This window comes from Caenorhabditis elegans, chromosome V (genome assembly GCF_000002985.6).
Source record: "Caenorhabditis elegans chromosome V".
Lineage (NCBI taxonomy): Eukaryota > Metazoa > Nematoda > Chromadorea > Rhabditida > Rhabditidae > Caenorhabditis > Caenorhabditis elegans.
The window spans coordinates 19,779,343-19,791,490 of NC_003283.11; the positions used below are offsets into that span (position 1 = coordinate 19,779,343).

The 12,148-nt window shown below is 36.5% G+C and overlaps 2 protein-coding genes and 4 pseudogenes across 7 annotated transcripts; all 6 read left to right on the forward strand.

The window, feature by feature from the left end:
• Positions 1-780: 780 nt before the first annotated feature.
• On the forward strand, positions 781-2,972 carry srt-46 (annotated as a pseudogene). Its single transcript has 5 exons — positions 781-1,126; positions 1,286-1,527; positions 1,606-1,731; positions 1,876-1,991; positions 2,816-2,972. Coding segments are annotated over exons 1-5 (987 nt in total).
• Positions 2,973-3,815: 843 nt separating this feature from the next.
• On the forward strand, positions 3,816-4,051 carry M162.14 (annotated as a pseudogene). The gene has a single exon. A coding segment is annotated over exon 1 (236 nt).
• Positions 4,052-4,786: 735 nt separating this feature from the next.
• Positions 4,787-6,619, forward strand: srt-45 (Serpentine Receptor, class T; the record flags this gene model as incomplete). Of its 2 annotated transcripts, none has more annotated exons than NR_136386.1 (5): positions 4,787-5,132; positions 5,467-5,711; positions 5,787-5,955; positions 6,293-6,508; positions 6,556-6,619. NR_136386.1 is itself a non-coding variant. In NM_001322607.1 (5 exons), the coding sequence occupies 5 exons, from the start codon at positions 4,787-4,789 to the stop codon at positions 6,598-6,600; spliced, it is 978 nt and encodes a 325-aa protein (NP_001309464.1). The 2 variants fall into 2 exon arrangements, 1 of the variants encoding a protein (NP_001309464.1); NM_001322607.1 differs by having other exon boundaries at positions 5,830-5,955; positions 6,556-6,600.
• A 1,076-nt stretch (positions 6,620-7,695) lies between these two features.
• On the forward strand, positions 7,696-8,451 carry M162.6 (annotated as a pseudogene). The gene is made up of 3 exons: positions 7,696-7,752; positions 7,795-8,129; positions 8,304-8,451. Coding segments are annotated over exons 1-3 (540 nt in total).
• Positions 8,452-9,097: 646 nt separating this feature from the next.
• clec-258 (C-type lectin domain-containing protein) lies at positions 9,098-10,043 on the forward strand. The gene is made up of 2 exons (NM_075435.3): positions 9,098-9,584; positions 9,650-10,043. Exons 1-2 carry the CDS (start codon positions 9,362-9,364, stop codon positions 9,937-9,939), a joined length of 513 nt encoding a protein of 170 aa, NP_507836.1. The 5' UTR covers positions 9,098-9,361; the 3' UTR covers positions 9,940-10,043.
• Positions 10,044-10,700: 657 nt separating this feature from the next.
• Positions 10,701-11,908, forward strand: clec-259 (annotated as a pseudogene). The gene is made up of 4 exons: positions 10,701-10,889; positions 11,364-11,469; positions 11,520-11,713; positions 11,759-11,908. Coding segments are annotated over exons 1-4 (639 nt in total).
• Positions 11,909-12,148: the final 240 nt, after the last annotated feature.

Consider the following 12,148-nt stretch of genomic DNA (forward strand, 5'->3'; position numbering starts at 1 on the left):
ATCAACAAACCCCAGTACCCCGACTATATACTTCTAATTTTTTTTCCGGTTCTGGAACATTCCAGAATTTTCTCGAATTTTCCAGAAGGTTCTGTAACATTCCAGAAATTTCCGGAAATTTCCAGAAGGTTCTGGAACATTTTATAATTTTCCCGAAGTTTCCAAGATCACTTCAAAAGACGAAAAACCAATTTTTCCCAAACTACAGTAATCCTACAGTAGCCCTACAGTACCCCTACAGTACTACTACACTACCCCGACCATGTCCCGCCACTAACCTCAAACCAATATTCCTTCAACAGCCTGAAACACTTTGCAAGTGTGACGTCATAGACTACAAACTACAATTGTAACATCCTCCATGTATTTTTTTATATATATAAGTAATGATTTTCTTAACGATGAATGTTTTCGTATAGTCGAAATTAAAACTGATTTTCAGTAAACTTTGGTGTTTAACTTGAAGGTTTAAAAGTCCAAACCATTTATTTTTGAAAATCAAAAAAAAAACAATGTTTTGTAACACGGAAGCATTTCTGATAAATTATGTGATCATCATCACCAGAATTGTACCTTATTTTTGCTCTCCAGAACAAGGAACGGAACGCCTCCAATTATGAATGTAATATGAAGAAATCAAAACAGATACAATTTTCTCACCGTTTGCAAGAATTGTTGTTATTGCCCGCCGGCTATAATTCATTATTACACAACACGGAAATAATAATCAAATGCAGTATAAATTGATTTCTTCCAGGTGGGAAAAATTTAGATTCCGCAATGAATCGTCTGTTGGAATATGGTAGTGTTGAAGCTATACCCTATTACAACTGCTCCCATAAAAATTTCACGGAATGGGAGAAGACTGGACAGAAACGACCGTATTTTGGATGGCCATTGGTCGTTTTTGGGGTCCTCGTGGAGTTGTTGTACATTCCTGTTATCTATATTATATTTAAAACCAAACTTATCAGACATCCGTGCTATAAAATAATTGTTCTATTGGCTCTAATTGATATGAGTGCAACTTGCTGCAGTTGTCTTTTTACCGGGTCTATGCTGATTATGGGAACCGTGTTCTGCATGTATCCAACGTTTACTTATGTGGCTGGAGGAATTGCATTAAGTGAGTCTTTTAGATTAAGTGAACATTTTAAATCTCTTCTATTTTCGAACTGTCAACGTCTCCTGGATCGGTATTATGCAAATTTTATTCTAATGAAAAAAAAAATCATCAGAATAAATTTTACCGAATATATATTCTAGTAGCTTATAAATTTTTCAGATACCTGGTGCATGGCGTGTGCAGCTACCATGTCCCTATTTTCCAATCGGATAATAAGTATTGGCTTCAGGAAGTATGCAGATGTAATCGAGAAGAAACTCGCCTATACTTCAATCAGTTTTGTACTTTTCTATGGATTCTACATCTGTTGGTTTTCACCTACAATTGTGTTCAATTCAGTATTTATGGCATGGATTCCTGATCCATTATCTGAGGAAGTACCCAGTAAAGAGGCAGCTGCAGTGATATTTTTTATTTTTGAAATTTCAACTTTTTGATGTGTCAATGTTTAAAGGATAAGATTAACAAAATAGTTTCAGTACGAAAACCCCATTCATGTGTGGAATAATTGGGTTTTTGTGACATGTATGCTCATTTTATTCTCTGTGTATTTTGCAATGGTAAAACGTCTGGCAAAGGGACAGAACTCAAAGGCTTCCAGATCGGTGAGGAGAAGTTCAAACTGAGTACACGTGCACTAGCAGAAAACATGGCAAACTTTCATTTCGAAAAAAGTTAAAACACTAGCCATTTACTTTTTGAATCCTCTATCACATTAACTTATCAATCCAAATAAGAAAATCTTTCAGATTTTCATTCAATGCTCAATAATTTGCTTCTTCAACACCGGAGCTGCTATTGTCTGCAATGCTGTGGCAATCGTAACCCCTTCCGATTGGATTATTGTATTCGGACAAATATGCTGGTCATGTAATCATGCATGTCCAGCTATTTGATATGTAACTTTAAATAGCAATGAATTCTTGAAAACTGTGTTCAGAGTCACTTTGGCACCTGTGAGCTTGATAAAGGAGTTATTGAATAAGAATAATTTGTTTTCAGAAAGTAGAGGATGCTACAACAAGTGTTGCGAGGAAGAGCACAATTTCAATTTTAAAACATAATATCAATTTTAAGATATGGTATTCTTGATTTTGATTTGAAGCGCCCGACATCTAACAGGTTTTGCATGCATCCACAATTGTAACTTTAAAATGGATGACAAAACGTAAATAAAAATTTTCCACTGTTTCTGTCAATAAACAAAGCTAGAGCAGGATTGGAAGTTGTAGAGAAAGTGTGACTCAAAACATTTCCGACAAATTTCTTAAAGTAGAGTAGTCCCAAAAACCAATCAGTAAATTAAATTTATGAACTTTCCCATTCGGGGATGGTTAGAAGCTGGTTTTCAAACATTCAAAAAAATATTCCAGGAGTTTCCACGAGCATCGACAAAGTTTTTTGATTCTATTAGTTGATATCCTGAGCTTTTCAATGACATGATTTTTGGATTTTTTTTTCAATGATTGGGTGCTCCTGACAATTATGACGTCACATTCATTTAATCTAGGAATGCCAATTTATTTAATTTTAAAGAGATAATATATGTTCAAAGGCCATGAAAATTGAGCGAACATCTTATTTTAAAAAGCTACATTTTTGTGGCCAAATTTTCAAATTTCTGCTGTTTCAAGTGTCTCCTTTATGATGATTCATGACAATGAATATGATATTCTATGAACTTTTAAGTATTGTCACTCCGGCTCCATGGATTCTGGCTTTTGGCCAAATATGTTGGACATGTAATCATGCATGTCCGGCTATAATGTATGTCACATTGAATGAAACTATCCGTAGGAAATTCTTGAAACTCATGTTTGGAGCAAGATATTCGCAAGTAATTTGATGAAGTTAATGAACTCGCTGAAAATAAAAATGGATCTGAATTTCAGAAAGTCCGCGACACAATTGCTTCAAGCACTGCACAAAAATGAAGTTCTGTTGTTCAATGAAATACTTTTTTCCATAACTTCATAGATAATATTGCATCGAATTCCCCCATTTTTTTGAAAACATTGATCGATATTATTTACAATTAAGATCAATTGATATAGTCGAATTAACTCTTGAACACATAAATATTTATGGTAGTTGTTTTTTTTTTGTTTGCGTTTAAATTTTAAAAATATTTTTTGTTCTTAAACGTGAAATAAGCATGCTTTGTTATAAATATCAATCAAAATGAGTATTTCATTAAACAATAATTGTATTCAGTACACAAATATTTGATTTCATGACCGTTCTCACGAGCATATCTGCGATTTATTGGCTTCGCAGTGGGCTGAGGCGTAGATTCTGAAAAAAAAAGGAGTTTCTTACATGCGACTGCGGCGCTCCTGTTCAGTTCCAACAAAAAACAGTTCCAACAAAAACGTCTCAGAAAATATGAACAACTTGAAAATGTATTTATTTAGGTTTCAATTATTTTAAAGAAAAAATTGCGTATATTAAAATGATGGATTTATTTTTTCGTATCACCTAGAAAAGTATAGAACAACGTTTCCAGCAGGGCTGTGCGGCTCTTTGAAAACTCCGACTTTTTAATGTATAGTACAACAATTTTTACCGTTTTAGATGCTAACTAATTAAATTACACAAAAATCTGAATTACTGTTTCAAATGTGTATCAAATGTGTAAAACAGGAACAATTTTTGATATCATAATAATGAGGAGCATTAAAATCAATTTTACCGTGTATATTTCCTAGTAGCTTATAATAATTTTTGCATAGCGTGTGCCGTCACTATGTCCCTATTCTCCAATCGGACCATAAGTGTTGGCTTCAGAAAGTATGCAGATGTAATTGAGAAGAAACTGGCATATACTTCAACCAGTTTTGTACTTCTTTATGGATTCTATATTTATTGGTTTACACCCACAATTGTATATAATTCTGTATTTATGGCTTGGATTCCTGATCCGAAAACTCCATTCATGCGTGGAACAATTCGGGTTTTGCAATTATATCATTTAGAAAAATTAAATTAAAGAAAAAACATTTAAAAGGTAATTTTGAAAAAAACGGCCGTCAAGAATCACGAAATATTTTTAATTCGGAAGTGTTTCTAAAGTTCGCATTTTGAAACAGTAATTTTTCCCAATTTTCACATTGGTCTATCACCATTCATGGTTATTTCGCAGAACTAAATAAACATTAAGATATATCTTCAAGTTTGGACCCGAAAATTTTAAACGTCTCCTTTTTTTCAAATATGTATATCAAAATGTAAATGAATAAATTGTTACTTGAAGAACCAACATCATACTTTTAAAAATTCATCACATCAATCCGTGCCTACGTGCCTGCATCCCAGCCTACCTACGCGCCTACATCATGACTGCCTGTCTATGTGCCTACCTGCCTTCTTATGTCTTGCGTAATTAGTCTAAAAGAACATACGTCATCCAGACCACCATATCTTTAATCTCAATTTCTCAATGACGTACATATTAATCCTAACTTTTAGCTCAATGCTTTCAATTCATGATATTTAGCTCCAAGAATTCTTTATGATAAAACAAAAAAGTTATGTCTATGCCGTTTTTATCAATTACCTTAACCAGCAAAATATGCTAATCCTAAGAAAACATCTATTAGATTCAGCCACCAAGAACAGTATAAAATAACTTTTCTAGGTCGAAAAACTTCAGATTCCGCAATGAATCGTCTGCTGGAATACGGTAGTGTTGAAGCAATTCCCTATTACAACTGCTCCCATAAAAATTTCACGGAATGGGAGAAGACTGGACAGAAACGACCGTATTTCGGATGGCCACTGGTAGTTTTTGGAGTCCTCGTGGAGTTGTTGTACATTCCTGTTATCTATATTATATTTAAAACCAAACTTATCAGACATCCGTGCTATAAAATAATTGTTCTATTGGCCCTAATTGACATTACTGCGACTTGCTGTAGTTGCCTGATTACTGGACCGATGCTGATTATGGGTACCGTGTTCTGCATGTATCCAACGTTTACTTATGTGGCTGGAGGAATTGCAATAAGTAAGTTTACTGTAATAAATAAAGATCTAGTCGGGGCAACTGACGTTAACCGCAAAAAATGCAGACAAATAGACAACTCTGTTTCAAATAGTGCTTAATAAAAAATGCAAAGATCAAAATGATGTATCTCTCATTTCTTATCGCCTGCAAAAGTATAAAACAACGTTTTCGGTAGCATCAGACAATTCCGGGGTACTTAATCACTTTTTTTGACATGCTATCCTGAGTGATTCTAAAGCTCAGTATACGTCAGGCGCATCATTCATTCAGAATTGGCAAAGCGTCAAAATAGACTTTACCAATCACATTTTCTGGGAGCTTATAAGTTTTTCAGGTACCTGGTGTATGGCATGTGCCGCCACCACGTCTCTATTTTCCAATCGGATCATCAGTATTGGCTTCAGGAAGTATGCAGATGTAATCGAGAAGAAACTCGCCTATACTTCAATCAGTTTTGTACTTTTCTATGGATTCTACATTTGTTGGTTTACACCCACAACTGCGTATAATTCTGTATTTATGGCATGGATTCCTGATCCATTATCTGAGGAAGTACCCAGTAAAGAGGCAGCTGCAATGGTAACTTATTTGGAATATTTTTTTGCAGTTTCAACTTTTTATTAAACCAATGTCTAACTTCAATTACTATTTCAGAATTAATAAGAAAACAGTCCTCAGAGATTAAAAAACGTTTCAGTACAAACACACCATTCTACCGTGGAACAATTGGATTTTTGTGGCATGCATGTTCATTTTATTTTCTGTGTATTTTATAATGGTAAAACGGATGGCGAAGGGACAGAAATCAAAGGCTTCCAGATCAGTGAGTCAGACATTTTACCAGTTCCCGATAGATTATTTTTCTGTTCTCCACGCTACCAGTATTTTTTTAAATTCTAGTCTTTGAAAAAAATTGGAAAAATATATAGGAGTTTCAAGATAGTTGTATATTTGAGACCAACATGCTGTGCTTTTAATATTTATTTTTTTTTAATTTTAATTTTAAAATGTCTTTTTTGTTTGCAATTGAACACGATATGTCTGAGAGGACAGTAATAACTAAGTGTCAAGTTTAAAATCAAAAAGTTGGAACAGTAGTTATTTTGTTTTTGAATCTTCTATCACATTAACTTATCAATCCAAATAAGAAAATCTTTCAGATTTTCATTCAATGCTCCATAATTTGCTTCTTCAATACCGGAACTGCTTTGGTCTACAACGCGCTAGCAATTGTAACCCCTGCTGAATGGATTCTTGCATTTGGACAAATATGTTGGACATGTAATCATGCAAGTCCTGCTATTATATATGTCTCTTTAAATAGCACTATCCGCAGGGAATTCTTGAAAATTGTGTTCCGAAACACTTTGGCACCGGTAAATTTAATTTTTGGAATTTCTGAATTAAAATCTCTTGTTTTCAGAAAGTGGAAGATGCTACAACAGGTGTTGCAAAGAACACGATTTAAAATCAATTTTGTAATGTAATTTTTTTTAGTTTTGTTCTGACATCTAGCAGGTTTCGCCGAAAAGTTTAAATATCCATCTGATACATTGCATAGCCTACATACCTTGAAATTTGTATCTGCATTGAAAAAATGTAATTGTAATATGGATGACAAAAAGTGAATAAAACTTTTCCACTATTTATGTCAGTTAACAAAGCTTGGGCAGGATTGGATGTTGTAGTGGGCGACATCAAGACTGTGACCTCAAAACATTTTCAACAAACTTCTTAAAACCCCCAACCCCCAAGTAGACCCAAAAACCGATCATAAAATTAATTTTTTGAATTTTTCCAGTTGGAGGATGGTCAGCAGTTAGTTTTCAAACATTCAAAGAAATATTCCAGGAGCTTCTATTTGAGTTTTCTGTTAAAATCAGCAAAATAAGGTACATTTCTGGTGTTGGTGATTACTTGATCTTCACTAATTGATTAGTGAAAAAATTGTGAAACGCAGAGAAAAAATATTTGACCAATAATTGCGGGCTCCTGAAAATAATGACGTCACACTTGTTTAATCAAGAAATTCCAGTTTTTTATAATGTCATTTTAAGAACCTACATTTTTTGGAGTTAAATTTTCAAATTTCTGCTGTTTCAAGTAGGGCTGGCCAACCGGACGTCCGGTTTTTTCGAACGTCCGGATTTGGGAAGAGCGGTGCCCAGAACTTCTGGATGTCCGCTTTCCGGATAAGGAGACCCGGGAACTCCTTTTCAAAATTGGGCCACGCCCACATGGATGCTGGCAAGTTTTCCAGTCAGGGGGACTTATGTGAACGTATATCCCGACATTTTCTGGGTTCCGCGCCTCACTGTGAAAGTGCCCACACTAGTGTGCGCGTTTTTATAGTGAGCGGCGGAACCCAGAAAATGTCGGGATATAGGTTCACATAAGTCCCCTGCCGAAAAAAATTTTCCAGCATCATTTGCCACCCACGGGTCTCCATGTGGGCGTGGCCTAATTTTGAAAAGGGGTTTCCGGATCTCCTTCTCCGGAAAACCGGACGTCCGTTGTCCGGAAGTCCGGATTCGGACGTCCGGTTTCGTCCGGATTAGTCCGGATGGCCAGCCCTAGTTTCAAGTGTCTCGATAGACCACAAGGGAGATGGTGTGTTAAGGTAAGGCTCAATGCCTATTGTACCTATATCCTATACCTTCAGGCATTCTACGGGAACAACAACCATGACGCCACAGAAGCCGCCTGCCAAGCTCAGGGAGCCAAGCTTTCTGGATTTCAAACTGCCGATTAATCAATGCGAGCTACACGTAAAGCCTTAAAATCCGCAGTTATTCCAGAAAATTCTCAGTTTCCAGACCTCCTCAGAGCCCTATCCCCCGGCGCTAACACAATAGCCTGGGTCGGTGGGATCAGAAAAGCCAGTTGCCCAACTGTTCAGTCTTGTACCCCGGCTAACAGTTATCAATGGACAGATGGCCATACAAATGGCACCGCTGGCTTCACTTTTGCCGTTAATCAGCCTGATATTCATAGCGGGTAACTAGGATTTCAACGTGGTGTCCGGCTGTCTTGTTGCGGTTGATCTACAAAAAATGCGGGAATTTTTCCCCGTCTCTTCTCCCGCATTTCTCGGAGATCAAACCAACAAATCAAAATGAGATACTCGGACACCACGTGTACATTCCAATTCCAAATTTAATGCGCTTATAGAGTACAATTCTGTCTGACCCAACATGTACATGGCCAAGTCGACTGGGGCCTCACTTCTGCTCAATGGCACTTTTTCAATGGGAACTTGGATGATGTGGATTGCAGGATGGCACATAATACGTACTTGTGTGGAAAAGTTCCGAAATGAATGCGGGTGAATAAAGAGTTATTGATTTTTTTTTGTACCAACAAGTTAAATGATAATAATGTGCTTGCCGGATGACCTTTGTATACAGGTATACAGGTATTAGGTATATATGTATTGGTATAGTTATTAGATATATATGTATTAGGAATATAGTTCATAGGGATATATGCATTACGTATATAGTTATTAGGGATATAGTATTAGGGATATAGTTATTATGTAATCAGGTAGTTATTTTGTATATAGCCATATGCATTATATGTATAGGCTTTAGGTAAATATGTATTATGTATATAGTTATTATGGATATAGGCATTAGGTATATATGTATTAGGTACATAGATGTGTCGGAATTAGGTATACAGTTATTAGGGATATACGTATTAGGCATATTGGTATTAGGTATATAATTATTAGGTATGGTATATATGCATTACGTATATAGTGATTAGGGATATATGTATTAGGTATATATGCATTAGGTTTATAGGTATTAGGTGCATAAATGTGTAGGCACTAGGTGTATAGGCATTAGGTATGTGAGAATTAGATAAATATGTGTTATGTAAATAGGTTCCATATTGTTATATATATATTGGCCTATATATAGGTATCATGTTCTCGCCGGCTGTCCTTTTGCAAACATTTTTGAAACTATGCAATTGCTCCAATTACATTTTATTTCTGTTGCTTTTCGAATCTATTTTTCCTACATTTTTTCAAATTCTTACTACAAAATACGCTATTTAACCTTTCGATAAAGACGCACTTGCTGATAATTGATAATTTGATGCATTATCGGTTTCAAAGTCATTCTACATAAAATGAACATAGTTTAATACTGATAACAATTAACATACATATATAAAGGTTTTACACGCAAAAAGTAACCTAAACACCACATTTCCAAATGTTCCCGAAACTTCTTTTCTTGGCAATACTTATTCCATCATCACTAACCGATTGTCCTGACATTGATGGCCAAACCAGGGAAATCAAAGGAATATGCTATAAATTTGTGACTTCTCTGATGAAATATGAAGATGCTCGTGATTGGTGTCATCATCATAACCCAGCTGGGCCTTCATGGCTAGCATATGTCCCTGATCAGGAAACGAGTAATTTTTTGGCCGGTGAGTTTTAATAGTTTTATCTATTATAATTTAAGGTTTTTTTATAAGTACCTAATTTTTTTTAGTCTACGCCGGTTCAATATTTGGTGAAGGTTTCAAACACTTCTGGATAGGGCTCAATCGGGATCCTATTTCTAAAACCTTGTCCTGGGATACCGGTCTTTCAGTTTCCTATACCAACTTTGGAAGTAACGTTGCACAAAACTACTTTTCTGAAAACATCACTAATACAAAGTGGAATACACTGGGAGATGATGAGGTACATAACTTTGTGTGCAGTTATAGGCCATCTACAGTACCTGCTACAGTAACCCGACAACCTCAAGCAAGACGGCTGGCAGCAATGAAGAATTGAGCCTAATGAAACATATTTTTAATTGTCGGAATTTTTTTTCAATATCGATTTTTTTTGCTTTTGGGAAATCCAGGTGTAACTATAAACAGTTTAAATTAAAAAAAAATAGTGATTGCGCCAAGAAATTACAAAAATCGATTTTTTACAACCTTACTAGACTAGGCTTAGGCTTAGGTTTGACCTAAGCCTTAGGCATAGCCACAGGCATAGGCTTAGGCTTATGCTAGGGTTTAGGCTTAGGCTCAGGTTCAGGCTTAGGCGTAGGCTTAGGCTCAGGCTTAGACTTCAAACTTAGGCTTAGTCTTAGTTTTGGGCTCAGGCTCAGGCTTAGGCCCAGGCTTAGGGTAAAGCTTGGACTAATGCCTACGATCAGGCTGGGCGGAAGAGAAAAAAGAAATTCCAGAAAATTCCAGCATTCAAAAATAGGGAAAAAACACGAAAATCGTTAAAAAAAGAAAAAAAATGGTATATTTACAAAAAGTTCCTTGAAAAGAGGGAAAAAACAAAAGAAATTTTTTCAAACTAATTATGATAAGTGGCAGTATTCATGGCAAATACCGATTCCGGTAATGTTCTTTGAAAATTTTAAAATCCAAGTTTTTTTGACGATAACTTTTGATGGAACCATTAAAAATGAGCAATAAAAATGCGGAGGGAGCGATATAAATTCAGGAAAAGGAAGTGAAACAGGTTATAGTTTTCAGTTTTCATTTTGGAGCGTTGTATATTTCAAAAACTGATAGCAGTTCCTTTTTCCAGCTATGAAGCTTTTTCTCATCGCTTTTGGTATATCCTCGGTCTTTGCTCATTCTTTTTCTGGATCCTCTGATTCGGATGAAGGTCACAGTCATCGTGGTCGTGGACATAGGACACCCCGACCATCTGGACCAAAATCTTGTGAAAGTGGATGGACGGCCTTTGATAGACCACATGGGAGATGGTGTATTAAGGTGAGATTTTAGGAAAAAGCATTCAAATTTTTTCACGTGGTGTCAGGGAGTCTCATTGTGGTTTGATCTACAAAAAATGCGGGAATTTTTCTCCCAGAAAAGTGTGACGTCAGCACACTCTTAACTAGGGCTCCGAGATGACTGAGGCGCAAAATGCGAGCCTCACGCCGACCTCACGCTGATGCCGCGCGCCGCTGTGTGTGCGCAACGTAGTGCGAAGTGGTGTTTGTTTGGAAGCGGCCGACACGTTCGGAGGTCCGCGCCTCACGCCGGCGCGGCAATCTCATGGGAGCCCTACTCTTAACCATGCGAAATCAGTTGAAAAGTCTGCGTCTCTTCTCCCGCAATTTTCGAAGGTCATACCAAAATGGGACCCTTTGGCACCACATGTTTTGTGAGAAAAGGGTTTTGGCGGGAATTTCAAGATCCATGTGCAAAATCGCTTTATAAACCATTTTAAAAAGTGTCTTTAAGCCATTCTACGGGAACACGAACCACATCACTGCACAAGCCGCGTGCCAAAAACATGGAGCCAACCTAACAGGCTTCCAAACTGCTAATGAAGTTACACAAACCGTTCGTAAGAAATATTCATCTTGTTATAATTTTTCACACTTTTCTCTATTTCAGACCTATTAAGAACCCTTATCAACCAAAAATCTCCCGGTGCAAATACCATCACCTGGATCGGTGGAATAAGAAAAGCGAAATGTTACCGACCTGGTATCTGTACCCCCCGCTGACACTTATGAGTGGGATGATGGTCTTACAAATGGGACAGCTGGTTTTACTTATGGTGTCAATCAGCCTGATTTGATGAGCTTGTGAGTTATACCTTCAGTCAAAATTCAAATATTACATAACTGCAGAAGGCAATGGTGCCTAACGTTGCTTGTACATGCAACATCCGATGCTGGCGTTGTCACTCCTCAATTCAGTCTTTACAATGGGAATATGGACGATGTGTTCTGCGATCAGTCGCTTGACACATATGTTTGTGGGAAACTTCCACGATAAAAGAATAAAGTTTTTCGGTTATTTTTTAACTGCTTTGTTTCTGTAATGAATGAATTAATATCATTACCTATATATTAAAAAAAATGCAGTTCGTCTATCCGGAGTTTGTAGTCTTTGTAGTCTTTGTAGTCTGCAATGTTTTGACTTAAGAAGATATATTGGTTTAGGGTAAGTGGGGGAATATGGTCAGGGTACTGTAGTAGTAGTACTGTAGAGGTACTGTAGGATTACTGTAGTTTGGG

Bases quoted from the DNA above. Each gene is read 5' to 3' on its own strand.
- clec-258 (NM_075435.3), top strand. From the start codon at position 9,362: ATGTTCCCGAAACTTCTTTTCTTGGCAATACTTATTCCATCATCACTA. The intron at 9,585-9,649 runs GTGAGTTTTAAT...AATTTTTTTTAG, and splicing joins AACGAGTAATTTTTTGGCCG to TCTACGCCGGTTCAATATTT.